The 22,394-nt window shown below is 36.7% G+C and overlaps 8 protein-coding genes and 1 long non-coding RNA gene across 10 annotated transcripts; 4 read left to right on the forward strand and 5 right to left on the reverse strand.

The window, feature by feature from the left end:
• Positions 1–3: 3 nt before the first annotated feature.
• Positions 4–792, forward strand: LOC129566275 (39S ribosomal protein L11, mitochondrial). The gene has a single exon (XM_055442061.1). It carries the CDS (start codon positions 134–136, stop codon positions 725–727), a length of 594 nt encoding a protein of 197 aa, XP_055298036.1. The 5' UTR covers positions 4–133; the 3' UTR covers positions 728–792.
• On the reverse strand, positions 780–2,853 carry LOC129566271 (p21-activated protein kinase-interacting protein 1-like). Its single transcript, XM_055442057.1, has 6 exons — positions 2,718–2,853; positions 2,499–2,654; positions 2,180–2,431; positions 1,709–1,963; positions 1,173–1,595; positions 780–1,065 (listed from the first exon to the last, which is right to left on the reverse strand). Exons 1-6 carry the CDS (start codon positions 2,784–2,786, stop codon positions 847–849), a joined length of 1,374 nt encoding a protein of 457 aa, XP_055298032.1. The 5' UTR covers positions 2,787–2,853; the 3' UTR covers positions 780–846.
• Positions 2,854–2,887: 34 nt separating this feature from the next.
• Positions 2,888–5,823, forward strand: LOC129566278 (ATP-dependent RNA helicase p62-like). Its single transcript, XM_055442066.1, has 4 exons — positions 2,888–2,945; positions 3,177–4,155; positions 4,269–4,639; positions 4,917–5,823. The coding sequence occupies exons 2-4, from the start codon at positions 3,366–3,368 to the stop codon at positions 5,442–5,444; spliced, it is 1,689 nt and encodes a 562-aa protein (XP_055298041.1). The 5' UTR covers positions 2,888–2,945; positions 3,177–3,365; the 3' UTR covers positions 5,445–5,823.
• A 190-nt stretch (positions 5,824–6,013) lies between these two features.
• LOC129566280 (rab-like protein 3) lies at positions 6,014–7,324 on the forward strand. 2 transcript variants are annotated; one of them, XM_055442068.1, is made up of 4 exons: positions 6,014–6,193; positions 6,297–6,661; positions 6,785–6,884; positions 7,005–7,324. In XM_055442068.1, exons 1-4 carry the CDS (start codon positions 6,148–6,150, stop codon positions 7,238–7,240), a joined length of 747 nt encoding a protein of 248 aa, XP_055298043.1. In that variant the 5' UTR covers positions 6,014–6,147; the 3' UTR covers positions 7,241–7,324. The 2 variants fall into 2 exon arrangements, with proteins under 2 accessions (XP_055298043.1, XP_055298044.1); XM_055442069.1 differs by having other exon boundaries at positions 6,015–6,193; positions 6,800–6,884.
• LOC129566284 (adenosine 5'-monophosphoramidase HINT1) lies at positions 7,312–8,008 on the reverse strand. Its single transcript, XM_055442075.1, has 2 exons — positions 7,848–8,008; positions 7,312–7,695 (listed from the first exon to the last, which is right to left on the reverse strand). The coding sequence occupies exons 1-2, from the start codon at positions 7,956–7,958 to the stop codon at positions 7,426–7,428; spliced, it is 381 nt and encodes a 126-aa protein (XP_055298050.1). The 5' UTR covers positions 7,959–8,008; the 3' UTR covers positions 7,312–7,425.
• Positions 8,009–8,071: 63 nt separating this feature from the next.
• Positions 8,072–14,532, reverse strand: LOC129566276 (uncharacterized). The gene is made up of 5 exons (XM_055442062.1): positions 10,503–14,532; positions 10,105–10,410; positions 9,724–9,943; positions 9,434–9,654; positions 8,072–9,351 (listed from the first exon to the last, which is right to left on the reverse strand). Exons 1-5 carry the CDS (start codon positions 13,359–13,361, stop codon positions 8,293–8,295), a joined length of 4,665 nt encoding a protein of 1,554 aa, XP_055298037.1. The 5' UTR covers positions 13,362–14,532; the 3' UTR covers positions 8,072–8,292.
• Positions 14,533–14,696: 164 nt separating this feature from the next.
• LOC129566285 (uncharacterized) lies at positions 14,697–19,705 on the forward strand. The gene is made up of 2 exons (XM_055442076.1): positions 14,697–14,832; positions 19,084–19,705. The coding sequence occupies exons 1-2, from the start codon at positions 14,787–14,789 to the stop codon at positions 19,362–19,364; spliced, it is 327 nt and encodes a 108-aa protein (XP_055298051.1). The 5' UTR covers positions 14,697–14,786; the 3' UTR covers positions 19,365–19,705.
• On the reverse strand, positions 18,348–18,924 carry LOC129566287 (uncharacterized). Its single transcript, XR_008687722.1, has 2 exons — positions 18,732–18,924; positions 18,348–18,663 (listed from the first exon to the last, which is right to left on the reverse strand). It is a non-coding gene; the product is annotated as an uncharacterized LOC129566287 (long non-coding RNA).
• On the reverse strand, positions 19,674–20,793 carry LOC129566281 (zinc metalloproteinase nas-13-like). The gene is made up of 4 exons (XM_055442070.1): positions 20,559–20,793; positions 20,283–20,397; positions 19,998–20,209; positions 19,674–19,895 (listed from the first exon to the last, which is right to left on the reverse strand). Exons 1-4 carry the CDS (start codon positions 20,781–20,783, stop codon positions 19,725–19,727), a joined length of 723 nt encoding a protein of 240 aa, XP_055298045.1. The 5' UTR covers positions 20,784–20,793; the 3' UTR covers positions 19,674–19,724.
• Between the last annotated feature and the right edge of the window lie 1,601 nt (positions 20,794–22,394).

The following is a 22,394-nucleotide window of genomic DNA, read 5'->3' on the forward strand; positions in this document are numbered from 1 at the left end:
AACTGGAGATATTTTGACAGTTGGTGTGGTGAGCTCGTTTCATAACCTAAGCGTTTCCTCTATTTTCTTTCTTTGCTAAACTCGTTACCAACCAATTATTTTATCGTGAATAAATTTTTGAAATAAATTAAAAATGCCGTTGAAAATATCGAGTCGTCTTCGTGCATTGAAAAAGATGCAGGAAAATGTTCAGCACACGAGTCGTTTGCAAACATATGTGCCAGCTGGAATGGCAACTTCTGCACCACCACTCGGTCCGATGTTGGGTCAACGTAGTATAAATATTGCAAACTTTTGCAAGGAATTCAACGAAAAAACGTCGAAAATTAAAAAAGGCCTCCCGTTACCGATTCGCGCCAAAGCAACAACAGATAAATTATTCGATTTGGATATTCACCAGCCACCAGCCTCATATTTCATTAAGCAAGCGGCTGGAATTGATTTGGGCGCAGTGAAGCCTGGACATGAGATTGCTGGCAAAATCACGCTTCGACATTTGTATGAAATAGCCAAAATCAAACTCCAAGATCCACCAAATGCTCTGCTGACCCATAAACAAATGTGTGAAATGTTAGTCGGTGTCGCACGATCCTGTGGAGTGCAAATCGTTCGCAATTTGGACCCAAACGAATATGCAAAGTTTCTGGCCGAACGTAAGATTATCATTGCACAACAGAAAGCAGCTCTAGAAGAGGAACGAGAAGCGAAAATGTTACGCTCTGGTTAAACTAATTAAAGTTATATGTTACTTGTTTACAATCGTAGAAAATTAAACGAAATTTTTGTAAAATGTTTTGATGGTTTTTATTATTTCTTCAAAGTTATCAACAGTATTTCTGCGTTAGATTACATGTCCTCTTCGATAAAACCGCTTCTGTTTTTCACATTCGAAATTGATGCACGCTTCAATTTGGATTTCTTTGCTGACATCGGCTGCTCACTTGACAGACTTTTTCGCTTATTTTTCATCGCCACTGGAGTCGACTCTTCGACGACTTGGCTAGGCTTGGCTGGTTTAGCATTGGGAGTTTTTCCATTTGGAGTTTTACCTTTTGGTGTCTTGGGCTGAAAAGAGACAAATTCGAATGAATTATTTGTATTCATGAATATCTTTGAGATAATTTTCAATTTCTTTTCCGAAATTTAGCTTCACTTTGATATTGCTCATCTACCTTATTTTTCGGTGTATTCTGTGGTGTATTTTTCGGTGTTTTATCTTTCGACTTCTGTCGCTTTGCTGGCGTTTCGTACTTATTCCTGCCATCATCATCATCATCATCCTCTTTTTCTATTACAACTTTGCCCACTTTTTTTGATGAATTAACATTATTTTTGCGAGCAATGGTTCCTTCAACCGTCTCATCGTCTGAACTTTCTCTCTTTAAAACATACTCATCAGCGAAATCTTCCAGATTTATTATGGTCAAACAAATTGGTCGGCATCCAATGTTCGTTGTACAGAGTTCGGTAATCTTTTGCTCGTCAATATTCACTGTCCACACGGTGATGTCACCGTTGCTTGAAATGGAGGCAAGATGATCATTTTGGTAATGAAGTCCTTTCACACGATTTTCATACATTTGAAATGTAACGGGCTGAAATCAAATAATACGATTAAACCTTTTTGTGCTGAAATTTTATGTTAAATTTGAAAAATTGTACTCCATTTTTTAGAAAAAAAAACTGAACATTCAAACTCATATTTTACCTCATCTTTCTCCAAATGATCCCAAACTAATTTGCCATCGTTCAATCCTATCAAAAGGTTGTTTTCGTCCAGCCAACACAATGATGTTGGTTTCGATTCACATGGAATTGTTTTGATAACACCCGCTTTTTCGATACTCCACACTTCGACCGCTTGTGCGCCAGATAATACGAAGTTATCACCGGATGGGCCAAATTCAACGAACTCAATATTGTATCCCAATTTTGATTTGCTCTTTAGATTCGTTGTGAAAATCTATGAAAATAAGGAAATTCATGTTGAAATGGAGTTGGAAGTAGACATATATAGGGTTGGGATGAAGTCAACGTTCTTTTTGAATTTTGAATTTGAACGAATGAATGTGGAAACGATTTTGATCTGATCGAAATTGAAGCAAACACATCCAGTTCCAAGTATCAATATCCAGCAATTCAATTTTGTGACTCATTACTTTAGTAGAATAAAACATACTTGTCTCCCTTTAACTAAATTCCACGTTTTCAGTGTTAAATCAGCGCCTAAGGTCAACGCTAGCTTTCCGCTGGGATGAATCGAAATTTGGGTAATCGCTTTGCCATTGTGCGGTGCCTTCCATTTTCCCTCCGAAATCCATGAGCCGGTTCGTGTTGCTGCCAGCGAACCATCAGAACTTGCTGTGAACAAATGGGTTGCATCTGGTGTAAAACGAATGTGGTTGATCATGGCATTGTGTGTTGTGAGTAACTAAATCAATTAAAATTGAAACAGGTAATGTTATGATAATTTGATATGTTGATGTTGCAATAAAAACCTGAATCTCCTGCCGTTTCTTCATATCATACACATAGACTCGATCATCAGCACCGCCTGATGCTAAATATTTCCCTTTCGCGTGAACCGTTCGGATTGAGGCAATGTGTGCATGCACAGCGAAGGACTGATGCATCGAATATTTATCATCGCCATCCTGAAGAAATACAAACAAATAATAAAAATGGCAATTGATTCCAGTGGACATGGCAGAAAATACCTGTTCAACTTTATAACCGAGCAAAAATTGCTCATATGTACCGACAATAACTTCTAAATTCGTGGCCATTCCGTTACTATTCAACTAAAAATCACATTGACAATGTTGTTATTTATGAATTGGTGCTCTGAGTTTAGGTTATGTATACATGTCTTCATTAAGACCGATTCACACATTCAGTTTCGAAACAAGTCTGTTCGAGGAAAAAATCAAAAGAACTGGTTGAAAGTGAGCATTTTTATTGATATTAATTTTTTAAATAAATTTTAATATGCTCAAAATGGACTTTTAATTCAAAAACCATCGAAAATCGTTTCATTTTTCATTTAACACGATATAAAATGCTGTGAAAGTATTAAAAAAAAACCCTGCACGCATGCAAGCATAAAAAAAGAACTCTACGTAATACGTAATTTCATTTTTTCCCACACGTGCCATTAATATTTCTCTTGTTCACAGGGGCATGCTTGATGCTGTCATTAAATCGTTCTCTTTGTGTTTGCTGCCATTAGTGTGAACGCATGTGTTTTGTTTTTTCACAGTCGACGACGCAATAAATTTCATTTTTTTCATCACCAATTTCCGTTCGATCAATTCGATTTTGAGTTTATTTGTGAAAAAAAAAAAAACAAAAACACAAAGACAACCATGGTTCGTGCTCCAACAAATAATTTCCAACAAAAATCTGGTGCGCATCGTCATCACGGTGATGACAGAGGCAAGCCCAGCGGAGGAGCACGCTTCGGTGGCGGTGGTTCACGTAATGGTGGCGATCGATTTGGTGGTAAGAAGACAGTTGGTGAAAATTCACCACTGACCCAACCCAATTGGAGCTCAATTCAATTAAGTGCATTTAAAAAGGATTTCTACAAACCAAATGCAATCGTACAACAACGGTCCCCGTTGGACATTGACGCATTTCGTACCGAGCATAGTATTACGATTCGTGGACGTGCACCAAATCCCATCATTAATTTCGATGAGATTAATATGCCAGACTACGTGATGAACGAGATCAGACGACAGGGTTACGAAAGACCAACCCCGATTCAAGCACAAGGCTGGCCAATCGCATTGAGTGGTGCAAATATGGTCGGAATCGCTAAGACTGGTAGTGGAAAAACATTAGCGTACATTTTGCCAGCCATCATTCACATCAACAATCAACAACGTTTGTGCCGTGGCGATGGACCAATCGCCTTGGTGTTGGCACCAACACGTGAACTTGCACAGCAAATCCAACAAGTTGCAGGCGAATTTGGATCGGAATCACACGTACGAAATACATGCTGTTTTGGTGGCGCAAGCCGTGGTCCACAGGCCCGTGACTTGCAACGTGGCTGCGAAATTGTTATCGCCACACCAGGACGCTTAATTGATTTCTTGGAATCGGGACAAACCAATCTCAAACGATGCACATACTTGGTTTTGGATGAAGGTAAGTTCTTTTTTTTGTTAACACTTTGTCCCTTGCTTAATTTCTGTAGCTAACTTTGCGTTTTTTGGGGTCGACGGTCGATATTAATTTCATTATAATTTATTATTCAATAGCCGATCGTATGCTTGACATGGGTTTCGAGCCGCAAATCCGTAAGATTATCGAACAGATTCGGCCCGATCGTCAAGTGTTGATGTGGTCAGCCACTTGGCCAAAGGAAGTGCGTCGATTGGCAGCTGATTTCCTTGGCGAAGATTACATTCAATTGAACATCGGCTCATTGGAATTGGCAGCCAATCACAATATTCGCCAAATCGTTAACATTTGCGCAGACTCGGAAAAAGAAGAGAAACTTCAAACATTGCTTGAGTCAATCTATGACAGTGACAAAGAACCAGGCAAAATCATCATATTTGCGGAAACAAAAGCTCGTGTTGAAAATGTCGCTCGTTACATTCGCAGCTTCAACGTTCACTGTGTTGCTGTAAGTAAATATGTCATCGTTTGATTATCGATTTTTTTTTTCTCGTTATCTCTCTCTCTCTCTCTATCCATACATTTTAAGCTCAATTTTATTTCTCCTTTTTTATGGCCAGTTTTTTTTCTCGCCAATCTGTTTTTTTTTTTAATTTCCATTTTGTTTGTAATGATTTGTTTATGAATACATGACCATTTACAGAAAACTATGTCAAACATGACTCATAACGGTAAATAATTGTTGCTTTCACCGATTTCTTCTCCTTTGTTTCTGCATCATATAGATTCACGGTGACAAATCACAGCAAGAACGTGACTTCGTACTAAGACAATTCCGTATGGGAAAAGCGAACATTTTGGTTGCAACCGATGTTGCAGCTAGAGGTCTTGACGTTGACGGCATTCGACACGTGGTTAATTATGATTATCCAGGCAACTCAGAAGATTATATTCATCGAATTGGACGCACAGGTCGATCAGATACATTGGGAACATCATACACATTCTTCACAGATAACAATGCCCGACAGGCCAGCGATTTAGTGGCGGTGTTGCGCGAAGCCAAACAAGATATCGAACCCAAACTGTTGGATATGGCCAATCGCAATCGTGGCCGTGGCGGTAACAGTTTTGACAAAGCTCGACGTTACGGCGGTTTCGGCCGATCGAATGGCGGTGGCTTCCGAAATGGAAACAGTTACGGCAATGGCAACAGCTGGGGTGGCAATAGACAACGCAACGGCGGTGGCTATGGCGGTGGTGGCAACAGTAACGGATTCTCAAATGGGAACACCAGAAAAACATTTGAATAAGTTACCAATAGCCAATTTTCTTTTTCCTCTTCTATGTGTTCTAAGTTTTTTTTTATTAGTTTAATTTCAATTTCACTTTGATTTAAGTAAAGAAACAAAATAAATTGCAATGAGCGTGCGTTTTTCGATGGAACAAAAAAAAATACAATTACCAATTTTAATATATTCCCTCTTATATTATATTAACCTAAATACTAATTTAACTGGTTGTCAATTTTTGAGACAGTGGAGATTAGAACATTTAGTAGGCTGAGACATGAACAACCAACAAAATGTCTCACACAATCGTACAAATTATGTAATTCTGCAATTGTGTTCAATCCGTGAAAAATCATAAAAAATAAAACCTCTGCTTTTGGGACCGCAAAAAAAAAACAAACATGCGATATTTGTTCTCTTTTTTCTTCGTCTTTTCGTTTTCATTTGCTTATTCAGTGATTTTGATTGAAAGCCATAAGCGTGCATAGCATATGTGTATACTATTATTGCGTTGTTAATATGTATTACATGTTATGTAGCAAATTGTCCATATGTGTGTCAAATGGCGTTTGTTGGTGTGCGTGACACGTTAATGACAGATGCGCTTGTTTCGCTCAATACACAAATAAAATCGTCCGGACACATGACGCTGGCAAAGTGGTTTTTTTCTGTTTATTCAACGAATTACTGTTGAATTCTTCGGTTATTTTGTACATATATTTAGATGGCTTCGTTAGATAAAGTACGAATTATTGTGGTCGGCGATTCAGGTAAACAATAAAATCGAAATAATTTTTGAAATTCATTGAAATCAATTATTCCTGTATTTCGTCTAAAATACTAAATGTTTACTGTGATTGTGAAATATTTTAGGTGTTGGCAAAACATCACTCGTTCATTTAATGGCACACAATGAAGCGTTAGTGTCGCCCGGCTGGACCATCGGTTGTTCTGTCGAAGTAAAACTTCACGAATACAAAGAAGGAACGAATCAACAGCAGACATTTTTCATTGAATTATTCGACATAGGCGGTTCCATCAGTCATAAAAATACGCGTGGCGTTTTTTATAATCCAACACACGGCATTATACTCGTGCATGATCTCACAAATCGCAAAAGTCACGACAATCTACAGCGATGGCTCTACGAAATTATCAACAAAGATGGCAAAGACATTAATCGATCAAATAGTTGTGATAGTGACTTTGACCCCGAATGCTTTCTTGGATCGACACAGGTACCGATTTTCAACTCCAGTTTTATTGTCGGTTTGGTTTGAAGGGATTTCATATTTGATTGGGATTAAAGTAGAATGAGCGTGATTCATGTGATTCTTAATAGCAACCAAAAACAAATTCAGTTAAAATCGTTTCAGATACCAATTTTTGTGGTTGGAACCAAAGCCGATATGGTGGATGATAAAGAGCGTATCAAAGAGCTGAATCGAGGTGGAAATATTGGTAATTTTCTTTTACACAATAAATATTGAAATCGTTGTTGCAATTGTTGTGTCCGAGTGCGAAGTCCGTCGTGACCATACACATTATCCTGATTAATTTGTACATTTTCCATAATTTTAGCCGAGCAATGTGGTGCTGATGTAATTTGCCTGAACTGCCATGAAGCAAGAAGCCTAGCAACCGGTACAACAAACTCGGCCAAGTTGAATCGATTTTTTGATAAGGTTATCGAACGTAAATACTTTTCCAAACACGAATCTCTGGGAAACGATAAGCGAAAATATGCACCATATAGCATGTCACCGCCGTCATATGCACCAGCTAACCGACCCACATCGTCGGACAGTGTCATTTAGTTGAATCAACTGTTTATTTGTATTTAAGCTAAAGAATTTGAAGAAAAAATTGAATAAAATGAAAGACAATGTTTTTTTAAATGATTTTTTCCTTTTTTTTTATTGAAGTTATCGGCTTCGGTTGAAGCTAATTGCATCAATTTCAAATGCATTTGGTATGTGATGTTCTCCAGTTTTGATTGAAATTAGCCTGGTGGCCATTTGAGTTGACGTTTGCCCAAGAAATGAAGATGCAAATGGTAAACCGATTGTGCACCATCCTTGCCATCATTGATAACTACACGAAAACCATTCTCCAATCCAACTTGAGCAGCGACTTTTTGGCCAACAAACAACAAATGACCCAACAATGCTTCGTCTTCCTCTTGTGCCTTTGAAAGTTGCGAAATTGGCTTACGTGGAATAACCAAGAAATGAACTGGCGCTTGTGGATTCACATCGTTGAATGCCACGCACTGCAGAAAAAAAGGATGAATCACATTGTTACGTAAATTTTTCTTCACATTGTTTGCAAATGATAAAAATCGCTTTGTTTGTTTCGGAATGCACCATAGCAATGCGACTGTCAAACAAGATAATATCGATGATGTCAATGCAATTGTCTTACTTTATCATCCTCATAGATGAATGTGCATGGGATTTCTTTGCGTAAAATTTTCCCAAAGATGGTATCTTCGGTTGGTACAGCGGCTTGAGCCAATGCTACTTCGTCCGACATGATCGCCAGTTGATAAAATACTGTATGCCACTTGGAGGTTATGTTCAATGTTTTGTGTCAAAATGAAAAGTATTGCACTTTTGAAACACAATTGAAATGCAAACTCATGCGAATTAGTTCGTTACAACTTCAACGTGAAGTTAAATTTATTCGGTAGCTAATCAAATGATATGACTAAAATTGTAATGATCAACAATCGATAACGAAAAAGAAGAAAATAAATAAATCGTATCACGCTTTGAATATAGTAATTTTTTTCAACTTGAGAATTGAATCAAAAAGTATGAATCTTTAAAAAAAAAAGGTTTATGAAATGACAATGTTCAATGGTTTGTCATGACGATGTTGATTGTTGTGCTCGGGATGGTGTTTTGAATGGTTTACGTGATCCATTTGGTGTTTGACCATTTTGTAGATATGAGCTTCTGAATGGAGGCGGACTTCCAACGTGTCGAAGCCGATCGACTTTCTGCATAATCACTGTTGGCGATTGAATCGCTGGCGATGCTATGGCTCCAGTTCGAATCACCATTGATTGATTCAAAGTCGAATTTGACGATATGTTTGACGTTGAATTTTCTTTATTCGCATGAACTCCCTCACCCAATTTGTTGCAACAGCCTTCGATAAACTCATTCATATCCATTTGTTCGATTTTTTCACGTAAATCATCTAGTGCCAATGACCGTTCAGCCAACTTTGGACTCTCTGAGAATGTTGTTAGTTCGGTGACAAATGCTTGTGTCACACCAGTTCGATTGAATCGATTGTGTGGTCTCCATTCCAATTGGCTTATCACTAGGAATTTGTTCACTCTGACAATGTCATCATAGGCATGCTGTTGAATGTTACCCCAGAATTTTATGCAAAGTATATTTCGAAAGGCATCCACAATGAACACCGATTGAAACGGAAAATTTGGCACGATATCTTCGACTTTCAGCACAAAACCAAGCGTGTCAAACTCGTTGAAATGTGGATGAAAACGATATGGATCGAGTTCAGCAAGGGGAGTCAATTTGCGCGCAAATGTAGCATGCGAAGACAAGGGACTCAACTGAACAGGTCGAATCGATGTAAAATTACTGGCCGTCAATTGCAGATCTTTACCACGCACTCCATTTGCTGTGACATTATGAAGATCCAAAAATGTATTCTCCCGCAATGAAGCGTACGCATCGCCAGCATTCCAAATTGATAGAATCGCTGACTTCGTTGCACACGGTGAAGTTGCATCAATTAAACGCAGTTTTTGTAGCGATACTGATCTAGTTGGGTTTCCCATTGCAATCAGTTTCTCGTGGACTATTGCTTTGATTTTGTTCTGCTTCTCATCGCTGAGTTTCGTCTGATAATCTTCTAATAATTTGATTTGAGTCGTTGATAAATCCATCTGTTGGGGAAATGAAAAAGAAATAAAATGGAAAATAAATAAATGGATTCCCTGCATCATTTCCCATCTCTTCTGATCGTACCTCTATACTATCGTTCGAATCCTCCAAGTAATTCCACAGCTCTTCGCCATCCTCAATATCACAAATCTTTTGCTTTGATCTTCGTTTGGATTTCTTTCGCTTTCCCTCGTATTCTTTCTCAACCTCCGCATTGGCTTCAGCGTATAGCTTTTCGATAATATCCAAATGCTTCTTGTCGTCTTGCTTATTTTGACGTTGCTCCACTTTATTCGATCGGAACACTGTAGTATTGAAAGTGTAATTAGTGTTCTGATTGAAATTATAGTTCACCATCCGAAAAAAATATTTACCTGTTTTGTGTCCATCTTCAACTTTTTGTTTAACCATAAAAACCAGTGGATAAACACGAAGTACATATGCCTTCATCCGTGTTATAACACCACCATCTCCTTTCACAGAATTCAACGATATGGCGAATGGCCATGTTTCTTTGCAGAAGCCAAGTTTAGCGAACCATCTGGCTCTTCTCGTTGAATTCGCTTGTATTTTCAACGCCACTGAACCGGGCATCTGAAAATAGAGCACAATGACAATTACAATAGAGAATTATTATTATTTATTTCACCATTTAATCAAAGACTGAATTGATGACACACACAAAAAAGAAGGAAAAAAAACAGGAAAATATGAAAACTTGAATTTTGAAAGGGAACCATAGAAGATATTCTTACTTCAAGCGGGCTACACGCTTCTTCGAATCCAACCACTTCAGCTCCTTGAATGACTAGTTTCGTACCAATCACAATTTTGCGATTAATTACAGCATGGGTTAAAACCGCGTCCAATACACTCGTTTTTATCGAATACCATCCGTCGCTTAGCTCAAGCGTGCAGGCCAAGTTATTGTCGAGAATTCGGCTAACAAACAACACCATTCGTTTGGCAGCTGAATCGTCTTTTTCAACGATTTTTTGAATTGCCGACCGTTGTACGTTGTCAATTTCTTGGTCGTATCGATATTTGAGATGGACCAAAACCTGAAATAAAACAAGGATGAAAATTAGAATTGCTTCATCGGTTTACTTGAGCAAAATTCGTTTTCTTTCTCTCAACCAAATGAGTTACTTACATTTTCCGGTGTCAAAGATTTTCCTGAAAACTGGTGTGGATACGATCGTTCGTAGCTGGCCAATTTGAGAAAGATCCATTTTATGGCATTTTTTATCCAATGGTCGGGCACTAATGTTGGGTCGACTGATGGACAATTCAAAAATGCGCTCGTCAATTCTTTGATTCCAACTCGCGAATTTCCATCCATAATCAAGCACATCTCATCCGACATAATGATTCCGTCGACATTCGTATGGCACTCTTCCTCCGAATAGAATTTCCACATATCGAATTTGAATTGCAGCACATTCTCAGCACTCAGTTCAATGATATTCGCTGGAACTCCAAGTCGTTCCAATTCATCGCGTTGGCACTTTTTTGGTTGGCCCAATTCCTGAAGTTTCACTGGCTCCAATAATCGCTGTATCCAAATTGAACCATGGAGTGGCCGAATTGGTCTCGGTTTTTTAAAACACTCAACTTGCTGTTCATTCAAGGCTTTTTCTCGTTCACATTTGATTTCTTCTGGAATATTCAGAACATTAACACCTGCGACACTGACATTGAGCAGCTGAAAATCACTGGCGGATGTATCGTTCAAATTCACAGACGTGTTATTGCTTGCAATGGCCGGTTCCAACTTCTGAGGTTGCGTACTAATTTCATTGAATAGTTCATCATTATCATCGTACAAGACATCATGAGTGGTTGAGTTTTTAGTAATCGGTGTGATCGGTGGATAATTTTTGAAGCCAGCCATTGAATTCGGGTTTGGTGTACTAGTGGCGAAAGCATTTGTTCGCTGATTTAATTTACCCAATGGCGTTTTGCACAACAAATTTTCATCATTTAAATTGATATTCTCTTTGATACCAAACTCTTCGCGCACACCACGGTCGACTTCTTTCAGTGTGTTTGCGTATTTTAGCATATTATCGGCAGATACTTTGATATTGGAACCGCGAGCTGTGGCAAAACCAGCCAAACCACTTGGTCCAGCTACATTTGATGGCTTGAAATTTGATTGTGGCTGATTCTTGAATCCAAAATCACTGAAATCTTCTCCAAAAAGGTTTAATGCTTTCTTCGTAGCCGCCACACTTGTACTAGCGCCACTTGCTTTTCCAAAACCACCAAACTTTTGATGTTGATTGCTGGGCTCAATCACATTTCGTTCTGGTTTCATTCGACTAGGATCACTGATTCGATTTGAATCAGGCACCATTTCTCCTCCATGCTTGACTTTCTTCGCACTCGGCACTTCCTCTAAAGTTGGGTCGATTTCCTTATATTTTTCATCAATATCGGCAAATATGGCAGCGGTTCGTTTCATTTGAGCGGTCGACATTTGAAGCGTCTTACCACGTGCCGTTGCAAAGCCGGAAAATGTTGACGCAGCCGTCTTAAAGGCCTCCATTGCAGGCGATTCAGGATGATTTACCATTTCAGCACCGAAGTGCAATCGTTTTGGTATTCTCTGTTCACTCAAAATGGCCTGTTTCGACGTGGACGGTGTTGTGTACATCACTGAGTCTCCAGAACGCCCTTTTGTTGATGTCGAAAGAGGCGTTGAAACTAAATTCGGTTTTTTCGCTTTACACCGTGCTGATGCTTTCGGTGTTTCAATGTTTGCAAAAATGTCATCTTCCAAATTCAACAAATGAATTGATGGATCATTTTCTTTTGGTGGTTTTCGTTCTTTTGGACATCTCCACGGTGTATCATCAGCGATCTCTTTTTGGTCATTGTCAACGTTTTCCTTTGGTAAAATACCATCGGCATTTAGAAAATCATCCTTTTGATCATGCACAAATAGGTAAAATACCATTGACATTTGTTCTGTGTCCGTGTCTCCGTTATCCGAAATTGTTATCGTTTGAAGTGAATCTTTCTTGGAAACAAAGTCACATGAATTCGATTGTGTGAGACCTGTAGCAAGATCCGTTAGATTTTGACGAAAGGAAAAACTTAAATTCAAACCCATATCAGAATCATCCAGCAATTGTTTCACTCGAGCGACTCGTGTTCGATCGTACATTTTCCTTTTAGTTCGCCTAACTAACCACAGCGGAGGCAATTGTGTAGTAACCTCTTGATTTGAATCGTCACCACTGTCAAAATCATCCAAAATGCTTTGAACAAAAGATGAAGCATTCATTTCATTGTGTGTGGTTGATTGTTTGATTTGTGGCTGCTCAGCAGAAACTGGCTGTTGTTGATTGTCATTTGAATGCACCGAACAAAGCGATTCATTCACAGATTGCAGCGATAAATTGAGAACTCGATTCGAATTTGATGGTTGATTTGGTGTGTTGCAAATTGGATGTGGCCACTCGGAAAAATGAAAATTTTCACACGACACATCTCTGGCTTCCTTTTCAATGCCCGAATTGGACAAACCTTGTGCGCATGGCGAATCGGGTGATTCCGTATCGGATTGTGGTAAATCTTGTGACGACAATAGCTCTTTCAGCGAAATCAAACGGCGTGTTTGTGAAAATCGCTGTGACGTATCCGTTTTCCGTGCTTGTGTCATATCGTATCGGTTACATTGTTCGATGAGTTTTGGCTGTCCCAGAATGTCAAAACCACTCAACACTGATATTGTGTGGTTTTTCTCTTCAGCCGACACATCATCAATACCTGCGTAAATATCACATACTTGCATACCATGACTTTCTCCCGGACTTGCTCCACTCGATGACCCAGCAACATTCGAATTTTCGGCGGCCGCAACTTGTAATTTTTTCATCCGTAAACTCAGTATTGAACGAGGTTGTTTCTTCTGACGAGATGATGTTTTGGAGTTTTTCGACCGTGAACGCGATTTTTTCTCTTTCAACTGCGGACTCGGCGGTATTACATCATCTCGATTCATTTTTTAAGCTAAAAACTTTGTGCAATTGTCTTCAAAACAAAAAAAAAAACTTAAAAATATCGCGTTGATAGACAATCCTATGGCATTGTTTATGCTTTTGCTTTTGCTTTTTCTCCACTGTACTAAATGTTGACACTTCGTTCGCTTGACACATAGACGATCAAAATGTGTGTATACGAGATCTGTACTACCGACATCGGGTGTTAGATTGAGAGAGATTTTTCGTTTCAAATTTGAATTGAGACTCACACACCGATACACTGCTTGAGCATTTTTAAATCAACCAACTATTTATTTATGAAAATTGTCATGGCGCGATTGAGTCAACCGAATTTGATTTGTTTAATAGATATAAGTTCTCGACAACAGTAGATACCTCAATTAAATTAAGCAATTTGACAATCAAAAACATGACAAATGTTTATCATGACTTTTCTAAAATGCCCCTTTCTATTGTATTAAAACATGAACATCCAACACTTCAATTATATTCCAATGAATAAATAACATTAGCAGAAAAAAACGCAAAACCAATTCAAATAAAATGCATTGCGCCGGCGTTTTATTTATTTCTTTTAATTTTTTTTCTTCATTTTTTCTCATTGTTTTTCCAATCAATTGTGCCAATAAGTGTATACCTATTCAAATTACGAGCGTCGTCAAATTTCTATCGATAATAAATTTGTGTATTATCTAATCTCAAATCGAACAACCGTCTGCTGTCCCATGCGAACAAATGTTCTTTGCAAAAAGAAGTGCGATTATAGCCGGACGTCATAATCATCCAGAAGTTTCAAACAGGGCATTCGTGGGAATTGGAAAAATGTACACGTTTTTTGTTCACCGATACGTATATGACCAAGATGAATTGAAATTGAAGATAAACAACCGTTGCGAAATAATTCGCTGCTAAGTTCGCTGCTGTTTATCACGTTCGTTTCAAATTTCCATTTCACCCAAAACAAAATGATTAACCATATTATATGTATGTTTATATGAACAACAACAGAAATTCTAGAAGAAATTTTAATGAAAATAAATGTGTTCTAGATGTTGTTCAGAACAATGAAAAAAAAAATCTCTTGGAATTTATTCTAAGTTGTGCGATAAGAGCAGAAAAAAATGTAAATATAGACATTTAATCCACTTTCAGAGTGAATCGGCTTTCTTTAGTAATATATGCTCGTAGGTGTACTGAAAGCACCACTCTCAGCGTCAGCATGAATACAGGCAGTAACTACGGTAAAGTAAAATAGCCCACGAATGACGTATAAAAACAAACGGCATCACCGCATTTATTGCAGTAAACAAAGCGGGCTGTTCGTCAGTTGATCGCAAACAGTGGTCACGATCGGTGGTTTAAATTGTGGATTTGTTATCAACATTGAAGCCAATAGCGTCACTATCACATTACACGATACGACTATGGAAAAACTAATCAACGATCCTAATCGCTATGATTTTGGAACCGGTACGTTTCCACATTGTTCTGTTTTTTTTTTGTTTCTCTCGTTTTTTTAATTCGAAATTTAATTGGGGAAGAAAAATGTCGAAATTTTTCTCTAATTCAATGTCAGCGATATCGAAAGTAGACAGATATTGTGTGATTTTACTCGTGCTCATTCGATTTCAATTGAAAATCTTTGGACATCGATCATTAAAAATTCTCAGTCATGTTCATTGCTCCGATTGACTCCCAGACGGAGATCGCCGAGTGTTATGCGTGCAGCTCAAACAGTTCTGAACGTGCAATCACACGTTTTCCATTATGGCAAATAAACGAACGAACAGAAGAAAAAAAAAACACAAATCAAGTGCAAAAGTGAACGCAAATGAATTGATAGCGTAGTGTTTGTTGTTAACAAGATAAATCTCTCCAGTTGTCAGTCGCCGACTGTAATGCAACAGATTAATCGATTGGCAACAGAGAGACAGGATTCTTGGCAATTGGCTAACCGTTTCTCATACCAACTGTCTCAATCAACAGCATGTGACAATCACATTGTAAACAATCAATGAAGAACCACATGAAACACTTCAACAATTTTGTTTATCAAACGGCCTCATTTCCGTCATGTGAGCCGGTCATCTTCCAATTGACGAACCACATGCAAATTCGTTCCGTAAAATCCGTCGATAGGCTGGCGGACTGTAGGAACTTTTTGCGTCGATCACGTGCAACACTTTAACTTAATTATCACATTTGATTCGGTTAAAGTGAGGGACGTGTGATGAACACATCGTAGTCCCGTACATGTTTATGATTCATTCGTTCGGTTTGCCCGAACATTTTGGATAATAAATCTGTTTTTCTAATCAACAGAGTATGTACATATTTCGGTTAATGTCCAATTGAAATTGTAATAAATTAGTTTAATAGACGCGATTAAATTGAAATGAATGTGATGCAATTTTGTATGTGTACAAGAGTACAAACATGTTTGTGTACAGAAAAAAAGCACGTTTTTACGTTGAATATCTCTAAAATTTGGGGATTTACAGGCTAAAAATTATCATTACCTAATAAATAGATCATGTGAAAAAGGGCAAAATCCGCTATTTCCGCCGAATTTTTTTCTTTCAACTGATTAAGAAAATGACCATTTAAACTTTTTTCGCAAACAAAATTTATATCTTGATAAAAACAACACACAAAAAGCGGAACAAAACTCAGAAAAATAGAAAATGGTCACGTTACTAATGATATAATTTCTTATCGTTTCATTGCAAATTTCTGGAGTATTGATTAAAGTATGTGGCAATAACAATTTTATTTTCTATTTTCGGGAGAACAAACCTGTTCGGGAGTAAAAACAACAGAAAAAAAATAGAAAATTTGACCTGATAATAAATAATTAAAATGCCATTTGTTGCACACCTTCTTCGTTTTTATAGTTTTCTTTCGTTGCAGTAAAAAAAACAGGTGATGTTTTGATAACAATTCGAATACAAGGCAAATAAATATATACAACAGACACTTAAATTCGAAATTAAAACAAAGCACCATAAATATCATAAAACTAATTCAAGAGCAAGGTTTATTTACCCCACGCGCTGTAGGTATAACACCTCGATATACATACTCGAAATGCCGTCAAATTTGGATCATATTTATGGTAATGTGTCCATAAATGCGAGCATTAACTTCACTTTTACCAGTGTTGACCTTCTATTTTTGAAGAAATGCAGCGAAGCAAGTAAATTGCAGGCAAAAACGTAAAAATAGTTGTTTTTGTGTAAGCCATGGAAATTTTCTGTGGTTATCAATGAAACCGAAATTGTGTTCGCCTTTGAATCCGACACTATTTACATATTCATGATAATGCGCCGGTTCGGGCTGCAATTATTAACGCTGTAAATGAATGCATATGGAATATTTACCGCTGATAATGGATAGAATGGATTAAAGGCGTAAAAATAGCTACAATTGCAAATTGTTGCTGCGTCGAATTGAAAGTGAGCGATAGAATGCAAGGAAGTGGCGAGATTTGTTGCTATTGTTCGGAGGATTGAGCCATTTCTTCCGTTAAAACGTGCATTTTAGAACCATATCATTTGGACATGCAAATATCAATTTTAATTTAATTAGAAATTAAAATGGATGAAAATAAAGCGGAAATTGCATGAGCTAATCCATTAAATGCAGTCTCATGAATGCAATTTTATATTATTTTTTTTCAAAAACAATCAGATTACCTGCTATGCGCTAACTCTGTGCATTGATTTCATATGTTAGTGCGGGTTTGCACTGTAATGTAAGGCATATGTGCGCCAGCTAAATAAATAGTCTGTCTCTTTTTCTTTTGCTGAATGGCACTAAAAACTTGATATATGCATTGGAAGTCTTTGCATTGTTTAAAGTAACATTGCAAAAAAAAGGTGCTTGAAACATATGTTTATAAATGCAATTGTGTAACGCTGCACATTCATTATTATTCTTGTTACGTGGCACAACAGACTTGAACTTGGCTACAATGACTTTTACAGAAATACAGCGATTTTCATTTTATTTTGGAGTAAACGAGTTGCATTACCCAGACGCAATCGATAAAGTTTATTGTCTCCAATTTTGCGGTCATTATCGATGCGATGGCATTGTGATGTTCGAGTTTTGAACATCACATAAAATGGGTTATCTTTGAATTAAGTAATTTCAATAAATGGGAACGTGGTCGAATATTTCGTGGCCACATCGTGGCTCATCAGTTCTATTCAAACCAATGGTCGTGAAAATGGATCTACAAATTTTTATTATTTCGCTTTTTTGGATTAAAAATGTTTGGTTTTTTTCTTTCAAATGGTTGCATTTTTCATCGTAAAAAATTATAAATATTAAAAATCAAGTGGCTGAAATCGTGGGTGCAGGTGTAATTAAATGAGAAATACTTAAATTCGCGATACACAGTCACACGAAGACAGTAGACACTTCCCCTGGTGAATCACACAACACATGATACTAATCGCTTCCACATTGTCATGATAACAATACCAGCGTTAAGAGTAAAAAAGTACTCGCACCTATCAATTCCATTAATTATAGCAACCATAACCTATCATTATTTTCTTTTTCATGAAATGTAAAAAATTCTCACGCTATGGACACAGACCAGGGAAGAAAGAAATTTTTTTTTAATGCGTCTGATTACAGCAATTCACAGCAAAGCAAAATAAAAACACCAGAACTCAACACAACTTATCTAACATAAGCAAATTTTTTGACTGTCTGGTGAATACTGGCACAAAGCGTTCTTATGTTGTCATACTTGTGTCATTCGTTGATTACACAATACGTGAGAAACTGCAAAAAAGCCAGTGAGGAAGCGGTTATTCTCTGTATGAAACCAGTTTAGCTGATAAAAACTGAAATTGTACGCTTGATTTCAATAGCAAACAACAACGCACAAAATGTTGAGCGAAATAAAAAACAACCCAGCTGATGATGCTTTGATGTTGGGAAAATTTTCGACGTAAAATCAAGAACAACAATTTTTACAATCAATTTTATTGCATATTTGATTGAAATACAATTTTTGCTCGTTGGAATATTCGAATGTGATACGTTTTCGCCGTTGATACGCAATAATTCCAAGAAAAGCGGCGATTACAATCAATAATCACAAGCATTTTACTTCACATTTATGTTTGGTGAGGAAAATATTTCCGTTGCTACTGCCACATTCAATATCGTAGAGAAAGTGTTCGCATTTCCTTGCTTTGGTATCAAAATACCAACGTTCTACCCAATTTCCTTCACCAAATGAACAAATATCATCCGATGGCACCGCAGAACACTCATTCACATCTGAAAATGATTTCGAATTCGGTTGAAACACTTTTTTTTGCTTTGCCATGAAATTATTATGTACTTACTTCTACCAGCGCAAAATTCTAATAGCAGAATTAAATTAATTATGGAAAATAGTACGATTTTGATGATATGGACCATTGTTCAGTGGTTCAATTAGGACAAAGCGACAAACAAGACTGTGGCAAGTTCCATTGCGAATTTGATTCGCAACAAGAACATTCATCGTAAAATACTACGCCATAGGTCAGTGATATTAGATTAGAGTCACTTATCACACACACACAACGCTTAAATTATTTACTCGATTAAATTGGTTTAAGCAACACACACAAAACAGAACATAATCATTTCAGTGTTGTGCTGAATTAATTTTTTTTATTTCATTTTTTAATTTTTTTTTTCTTTTCATTTCAGTGGCAAGAGTGTCGACTGACGGTAGTCCACATGGGTTTCTCACACTAGTCGTATGCTTATCAGCTACCGTAGTCGCAACGATTTTAGTCAGTCTAATTGTATTCATGCTACGCAAGGCCACTAGGAATGAATTGGTTATGATGCAAAGTATACGTTCGAAAATTGATATCGAATCGCAAAGGGTGTCAAAAGAGCCACAACCCAACAACAACACCACCCGACCGATATCAAGGATTTTTACCATATTCGGCACATCAAGGCAATCATTTGACTTGAACTGATTGGAAGTTGGAGGATTTTTATGTAAAAAAAAATTCGATAATCGAAACATCGAAGTGAAGCCAAAGAAATGTGACACATATTCAGTATTTTTTTAATTGATAAATATTACCTCACATTGTAATTACCCAATTCCTAATTGAGAACATGATGTTGATTAAGATTTCCAACGATTAGAATTAGAATTATAAAAGTCCTATTTTATTTGAGTGTTATCAAAATTTGAAATTATGAATTCAATTATTAGCTAAGATTTGATAACGAAAAAAAAAGTCATTGATATTAAATAAATGTCCATAAAAAGTTTATTAAATAAAAGTTGTTTCAATTTTTGTTCATTCTATTTTGGACAAGAGTTTTAGTCAAGTACTCGGTTTTAGTAAGCACATTGGTAGATTGAGATTCCTTGTACAAAATGGCCCAGATTCATAAGTTTCATCTAGAGAATTACAGTTGTACATTATATTTAGTTTCAATATGTCTGTGCTACTCATTCCAATTCGCTGTCCAATGACATTTGTGTATGATTTGTTCTAATTAATACAAAACATTTTATTCAAACCGAATAAACGATCCAATTAGGTTTATTCGAAAGTCGTATTTAAGACAACAAAGAAGAAATCACGTTCACTTACATACGGCTCAATGGTTGGTTGTCCATTTTTTGAGAAGCCATATCCACTGTAATGCATTACACTTTCATAATCGTATTTTTGTCCAAAATTGGTGACCCTTTGCAAGTCATACTTGTTAAAGTTTCTCTCCATGCCAGTTCGAATATTTTCATAATTGATTTTTATATAATCGTCACGATCATGGGTGCTTTGCATGTGATAGAATCCAAGAGCTGAATCATTGGGCAATTAATATAGTACATAATCTACCAAAGAAATGAAGAAATCTCCAACAATAATTCTCACCATGCAATAATTCGTGGATAATAGTTCCGAAACGTTGAAAACATTTTGGAGCCAAATTTATTGTTTGTGCATTGCCATGGTATCCTACTTTAGATGAACAGCCTGATCCTGATGCCTGACAAATAGAATGAAGCTGAAGCAATGACAAGATTCATCAAAGCCTATCCACTTTTTTTTAACTTATGAATGGAATAAATGAATGAATTATTCAACACATAACAAATTACATATTTGTTAGAAATTGCATAAATATTCCCAAATTGAAAGCATACTTACGCCAAATACAATATATCCGTGCTCATGGGTACGTTCTTTGAATTGAACGCATGAGACCGATTCAATTACTTGCATTGCTCTTTCAATTTCAACCAGTTCTTCCATCGTGTGTTCGTCGTTAATTTCATAGAAAACTCGGTTGTTTGGCCATCGTTTGCTAGATTCGATTAATCCATTTCGTGATGACGTATCCAAAGCACGTGCCTGTTCGATCGTTAAATCCATGTCGCCTTCAAAGTAATTCCCATATTCACCATCTGTTTGATTTATATGCGCATAAAATTCACAATAATTTTCAAATTCTAACTGCTATTATTGAAAAATGATGTTAAAATTATGTCGATCATTCGCTGCAGGATTTTTTCTTCTTAAATTTTTTGAATGTTCATCCAAAATATCAAATCGAATTTAAAATGTAAAACTTTCCATTGAAACGTTCCCATCGTCTCGGAGTCGCACAAGCAACAAAAATTGACTGCAACAGCAATACAAACAGCAGTCTGAAAGCGGCAACTCTCAAGTCCATTATAAATTGTAGGTTTGTGTTCAGCCCAATCCGAAATAAGATTGCTTTTCGCAAGTTTAAACCGTGCTTTTATACTTTGGCATTGTTTTATCGCGACCACTTATTTATCTAGGGAAATATATTTATTACCGAATTGGCCGGAGTTCACACCATTCGAATACATTTCGACTTCAGAAACTTTCGAATATTTTACAATTTTGCGAATTTGTCGAATCCAAAACAGTAACAACTATGGCAATATTTTAGTTGTCATTCGTAGTAACAAAGAATTGAATGTGGGAAGTTCTCAAAGAATATGCAAATTCGGAATAAAATTGCAACAAAACAGTCAAATTCGATAAATTCAAATGATATAAATACCTCTAGCTATTTATTCCCTTTTCAAATCCGATTTTTTTTTCACGTTCATCGCTAATTTGGAGTAAATTTAGCGTAAATATTTCGCAACCATTCGACATAAAATTGAAATTATTCTTATATTTGTATCTTTGCAAATGTTAACTGACTATAATTTTAAACGTTGTTAGTATAAATCCTCAATTAAATTCGGCTGAATTTTTCGTTGAATGGTTGCAATTTATCTCACTTTTAATGTTTCGTGAAGGATTCCCATAGGTGGCTTATGGCACAATAACAATGATAATGCCAAATTAGACTTAAAAAGTAAAATAACTTGAATGGTTGATACACTCTAGTCATTTTCACTATAGATAAGCTCTGATTTTGTTCAAAATCCACTTCTTGTTGCCATCCAAACGAACATGCCTCAAATAATGAATCAATATTGAACATATAACGCCATCTGTTAGCGTGACGTTGAACATCTGAGCGCTACACGCAATTTGTCCAGTGGCACACACAAGGGGGAAATCACTCAAAAGTAATACCAAATAGAAAAGTAATACCTCAGTTATTTCTAGTAATACCTCTGGTATTACTTTTGATATTTCTATGAAAAAAGTAATACCGAAAAAAAGTAATATCCAAGTAATACCAAGTAATACCATTTATGTAAAAGTAATACCTAAGAGTGATTTGCCCCTCGGGCACACAAGCTTCGCAGCGATTCGAAGAGTAAGCTGCGCAAAGCGTTCATAGAATACAACAATTCCTTCGTTATACTTCGTTACACTAACAGATGGCGTTGGCAGTTGCTCAATATCAGAATACATGTAAATGTCAAAGCGATATGTGAGACATGCAAACGAAAATCGTCTCACAAACAAATATTTTAATTTTAACTATATTTTTTTCGATCGAATTGGGAATATTCTATTTTTATTGATTTATTGTGATGTTTAGTAAATATA

This window comes from Sitodiplosis mosellana, unplaced genomic scaffold, assembly GCF_009176505.1.
Source record: "Sitodiplosis mosellana isolate CC-2019 unplaced genomic scaffold, AAFC_SMos_1.0 Smas_scaffold_3, whole genome shotgun sequence".
NCBI lineage: Eukaryota > Metazoa > Arthropoda > Insecta > Diptera > Cecidomyiidae > Sitodiplosis > Sitodiplosis mosellana.